Source organism: Buceros rhinoceros, unplaced genomic scaffold (genome assembly GCF_000710305.1).
Source record: "Buceros rhinoceros silvestris isolate BGI_N320 unplaced genomic scaffold, ASM71030v1 scaffold16794, whole genome shotgun sequence".
NCBI classification, from domain to species: Eukaryota; Metazoa; Chordata; class Aves; order Bucerotiformes; family Bucerotidae; genus Buceros; species Buceros rhinoceros.
This window is the reverse complement of record NW_010407835.1, coordinates 32,744-37,823: the sequence shown is the minus strand read 5'-3', so window position 1 is coordinate 37,823 and position 5,080 is coordinate 32,744. Positions and strand designations below refer to the sequence as shown.

Sequence of the window (5,080 nt, the reverse complement as noted above, 5' to 3'; positions counted from 1 at the left end):
CCTGCTGAGTTGTTTAACAAACTCCGTTGCAGCAGAATGCTGCTCAGGAGCATACTCTTCCAATGGAAACCAACAGTAGCGTTTGTTAGAGCCGGTATATAACGTTCTTATGTTCTGTGAACACTCAGGACAGGGAACATGACCTGCATGCCAGACCTAGCAAGACAATTTTCTCAGCATCACAGCTCCACTGAAACATACACTGATCCAAAGACCCGTGGTTTTGACTGAGAAAAGTGATGTGCATTTCATTTCCTGAAGCATCCTGCACACACTCATAATGAGGTTGTGATTCAAGCACTTTTCAAGATGTGACCTCAGTAGTTTACAAGGTGTGGGAAAAACTGTCCATATATGCATGTTCAAAGTATTTCTAGAAAGTGTTTATGGTACAATCCATATGGTGTGGCAATATCAATGTAACATTTCATCAAATTATGTGGCAAAATTACATTTAATCAAGAGGTAGAGGACCTCTTTAAAAGATGCTGGCTCATAAAACTGTGTTAACTCCAAACGCTTTACCAGCATACTGACCAAAAGGCTTTTTTTGTTATCTCAAGTTTCATTTTAAAACTGAATACTACAGCAAAGGTTTGGTTATTTGCTTTGATTCAAATTACATCATGTTCAAAATGATCATAGCCATTTTATAATAAAAAAGGCAATAAATTCCTTGTTCAGAGAAATTTTAAAGCCTAGATAGTGATAATTGGAGAAAGTAGAAGTAAAGCTAAATTTGTTATTTAAAGCTTGGGAGCTGTTAGATACTGTAATTATGAAGATGGAAGAGTTCAGTCACCTAGATAAGACCGATAAATAAACTGCGTGTTGACGTGAACAAATTTGTCCAGTCAGTTTACAAAGGTTTCTCCACTGTAAGATCACTTATATTTAAACCTAGTCAGGTCGCTACCCCCATGTGGATACCATTTCTTTGTCCATGCTGTCATTGCAGCCACTGAAAAGCCTTTGTGAGAGAGTACTAGAGCTGTAGCTATTGTGGGAAGATTGGAAAAAGCTCAAAGGCAAATGTGGCAGAAGCACAAGGAAGACTTGAAGCTATGTTGAAACCAAGGATTATAAGGGCTGAATTTTGTTACGTATTTCCATTTCTCAGTTTGCAGACATTTGGGACTTGACTAGATGTAAATAATTTAGGCCACAATTAACAAAGCACCGCTGTATCTCTTGGACAGTATGGACTGCAGCAATGCTCCTCCCAGTGATGCAAGAGTTGTGACTACCAAAAAAGTGTCTTGTTACTTCCACTAAGTTGAATCTCCATCATTTATGCAAGAAGCATTTGCAAATCGGATTTTGATGTTAAGCTGAAGGGAAGTGAGCTATTATTGCAAGGAAGGGTCAGCAAGGGCCTTTTTTACAGTATTTAGAGCTGTTTGGTAAATATAGACATTTATAGCAGCAGTGACCTGAGAGGTTGAAAGAACTGGGAGTAAATAACTGATTTCAGCCATGTTGTCACAGTATAATCAAAGATGTTAAGAAATTATTCAAGCACTGCAAGTATAGGGGAAAAAAAGTCAGACTAATGAAGGTGAGAAGAAGATTTGGACTCTAAGAGACAGACCAAAGATTTGGGAAGCTTTGAACAGCAGATGCCTAATTCAGAAAACCTAATCTTCAGACTAGTGAACCAAGACATCATATTCCCCTGAGGAGGGAAACAGTTCTGTCCTTTACTCTGCATGTTTCTGTCATTTTGGAAGCTGATGCCAAACGGGTCCCCTTCATCTCTCTCAGCGCCCAGCTGCCACTTAAGAAGGTCTCAAGTCTCAACGTCCTCTACTCAGTTTTTAATGTCTCAGGCAAGCGATCCTGGTTCCCAGTCTTCAAAGCAGAGAAACTTCCCTCCAAAATCTTTCCAGCATGCATCCTTAAGGAAGCAAAGACACACAGGATGAACATCGGCTGAGAAGCAATGAACAATTGTAAATAGAACCAGTAATGAATGACTTCTTCGGTCGCTCTTAATGTAGAAGAAAAAGAATCAGAAGAGGATTTGTGTTCACCTCTTGAGTGGACTTTTGGATGCTGATGAGAGAGAGCAAAAGGAAAGTTGGCATATTGACCTTTCTTTTGTGTGAGGAGGAGCACTAGGATCCATAACCCACCCTATCTTGACTAAGCAGAGGCCTCCAGGCCCCAGAACAACAGGTTGAAACAGGCTAGTAGTAGCAGTGAGAATATCAGACCAAAACAGGCTTCATGGGTGGGCAGGATAGTAAGGCTGTTGGAGAGGAAAGGAGCAGCAAATAGCTGAGAAGAGGTTGAGGGAGATAAAGAATCACATACTTCTGTTCAAAAATATTTCAGAGACAGAAAGACACATGGGTCACAGGGAGAGGCAAAAGTGAACAGAAAAATATAGTTTTACGAGAAGTAGAAGTGTTAGGAAGAGAAGGTGGGTGGAGAGCTGCAGAAATGTATCCGTTTCCCTCCCTCCCATTTTCTTTAAGGGTGTTTTTCTCAGAGTTTTCCCTCTTCTTTTCCCCTCCCCACAGCGATCAGCCAAGCTGGGAGAAGGAGATTGTCTCTCAGCTTAGTAGTGTGTCTTGGCACAGAAGACTGATAGTGAACAAGTAAACAGAGTTGACAACGTGGTAACTGCAGGAGCAAAGCCTGCTCAGTAGCAAGGATGAGGACTCTTCCAGAGGTAAGGAAATGGGTTTGTCTTACAGTCTGCTAAGGTCCCGTCATTGCGCCCCTCTTTTTCTTCCACTGTCACAGCTTCACTGAGAACTGAGCAGCTGATTTTTTGACAGTTTGTATCTAGCAGGGCATGTGCAAGTCTGAGAATTAATGATGTGGGATGTGGTGTGAGGATTTAGGGGTTCTTGCCCTCCCTGTTAGTCATGCTAATGGCCATTCTGAGGCTGTATTCAGATCTGTTTGAAGCACTGACCAACGAGCAGCAGTAGTAGTAACAATAATAATCTGACTATTTGCAACATTTTTGTGTCCCCATTTTTCCAACAAATAATTTTCAGCAAGTACGTACGCAGAAACATGCAGTTTTTCCCCCACAAATACTTGTGGGTAAACATGGCATACTTTTTTGATGTTCGAACGGCATGGTAAGCCTAACTGTTCTCCACGTAGCACAGTGTCCTTCTCCTGATTTGATGTCTCATACAAATAAATAGTACAGTGCTCATCGCATATTTACAGACAAATTGTACGGAACTGAACTGTTAGCTCAGGGTCGCTAAAATGTATAAAACATTCAAGGGCAGTAGAGGTAAGTAAAGTTTTCTATGTAACTAAATAATATAGAGAAAGAAATGTGTATGTTTTGTCATGTTGAGAGCTGCTCAGTGTTGCAAGAGCTGTAATGCAAACGGTCACTGCATCTTGTCTGCATTTTTCTGGTGGAAAAATTTGCAGCAATGTTTGGTTCATATATCCATTCTCATATATCTGTGTGGTAAAGATCAGACACGAATTGGAATTTTAAATAGTTACAGGCCATGGTTATACTTCAAACTTGTGGTAGCCCAGAACACAATTCAGTGAACTTTCTGTTTAGTTTCTCCAGTTAGCAGGTACTGTGTTTTGAACACTGGCTAAAATATTATTTCTTATAGAGCATTTAATGATGTGCTAAATTTACGTGCTTAAGTGATTTGCTGATGAATGATAAATTTAAGAAAATGTTGACGTTTTTGTGAATACTGGGGCATTAGTCTGAAAACATGTCATCCACATGGCTAATGTGATAAACACAATTTGGGTAACAGCCAATGTCAGGAATTCGTGAATAATCTACTGACTGAAAAATAATGCCCCTAAGTTGTCATGTAAATAGTTAGGAAAAATAACTCCAATTGTTCCTGCCTTTGATCTCTGTATTTTAATTGATTTTCATAAAAGTTAGATGCTGCTTATTCTGCAACAGCACCAAGTGCCAGGAAAATGCAAGGTGAGAAAGAACTAGGCAGAGGAACTTCGACCTCTCTGCAAAATTCAGGAACGGTTCAGAAACAGAAAAAAGGAGGTGCTGAAGGAAAATCAAATTCTTCGGCTAATTTAGTTGCATCAGGCAGTTCTTGCTGCAGGGATAACAGTACCCGTCAAGACACTGCTAGCCCGAGTCATGCTCACGTTTGAACTGGATGATTCATGTATGATTCATAAACTCAGAATGAATCATTTGGTAACTGTGGACAATTAGAAGTCAGCTTTTAGTGATTTTACAGGCATTTGATCTCACTTAGCTACAGTGAAGCTATTTAAATTTGAGCCTTTGCAGGCTTGTTCAAACTGTTCACTTGTCTCTTTACATGGAACGTGCTGGATGAGGCAACCAAGCCTCAAAACATGCAACAATAAAGTGCTTCTGCTTCCTGCAAGTTACGTAGTGTTCCTGCACCCTGTGCCCTAGTGTTTTTTTATATCCCACATCCAGTTCCATCTAGTTAAACCCACACCTCCTTGGCCGAGGATCACTGAGGTAGAAAGGGCTCTGTATTTCAGTGTCTGTGAACCACTTCGTCCATCTGCAGCGTAGAAGAGATGTTCATACAAGATAAAGAATCCGGCAGGAATATTGGCTGGGTCATTACCTTTAGCAGAATATGGAAAGAGCAGGTATTTGTCTGTATAGATTTCTTTAAGCTGTTGTCAAGAAAAAAATGTGAAGGGCAACTAAGTACGGGTGCGCTCCCCTTTTTTTCTCTATTTATGTAGGTCCACAAGTCCTCTCAAATTCAGCCCCAGTAACACAGGCAAAATTAGAAAGACATTTCTTACGGCAGGTGAAGTGTTTGAAGAACAGTTTTTATTGTTATGTCTCACACAACACAAACCTTAATTCATTTTTTAAGTAGAGGTACATAACCAGCTTGCATTCCCCCGTCTCATCCTTTGGGGTATGCTGTTCTTCTGGAAGATGCTGTTGTCAGCCAGGTACTTCTCCAGTGGTTTCACACTGGAGTCTTGAGGGGGACAGTCTAGTTCTCGTTCAGATTTTTAAAAATCTATTATTTGATGCATTTTCCATTTCAAAAAGAACATTATGTATAGGCCCAATATAGACCTACTGTTAACCAGAGGTTCA

At 40.3% G+C, this 5,080-nt stretch overlaps 1 protein-coding gene across 1 annotated transcript in view; it reads left to right on the top strand.

The window, feature by feature from the left end:
- The first annotated feature begins 2,659 nt into the window (after nt 1-2,659).
- Nucleotides 2,660-5,080, top strand: part of KEL (Kell blood group, metallo-endopeptidase) — a 22,683-nt gene continuing 20,262 nt past the window's right edge. Inside the window, exon 1 of the mRNA XM_010134651.1 lies at nt 2,660-2,677. Coding sequence (XP_010132953.1) covers nt 2,660-2,677 — 18 coding nt within the window. The remainder of the gene's footprint in view (nt 2,678-5,080) is intronic.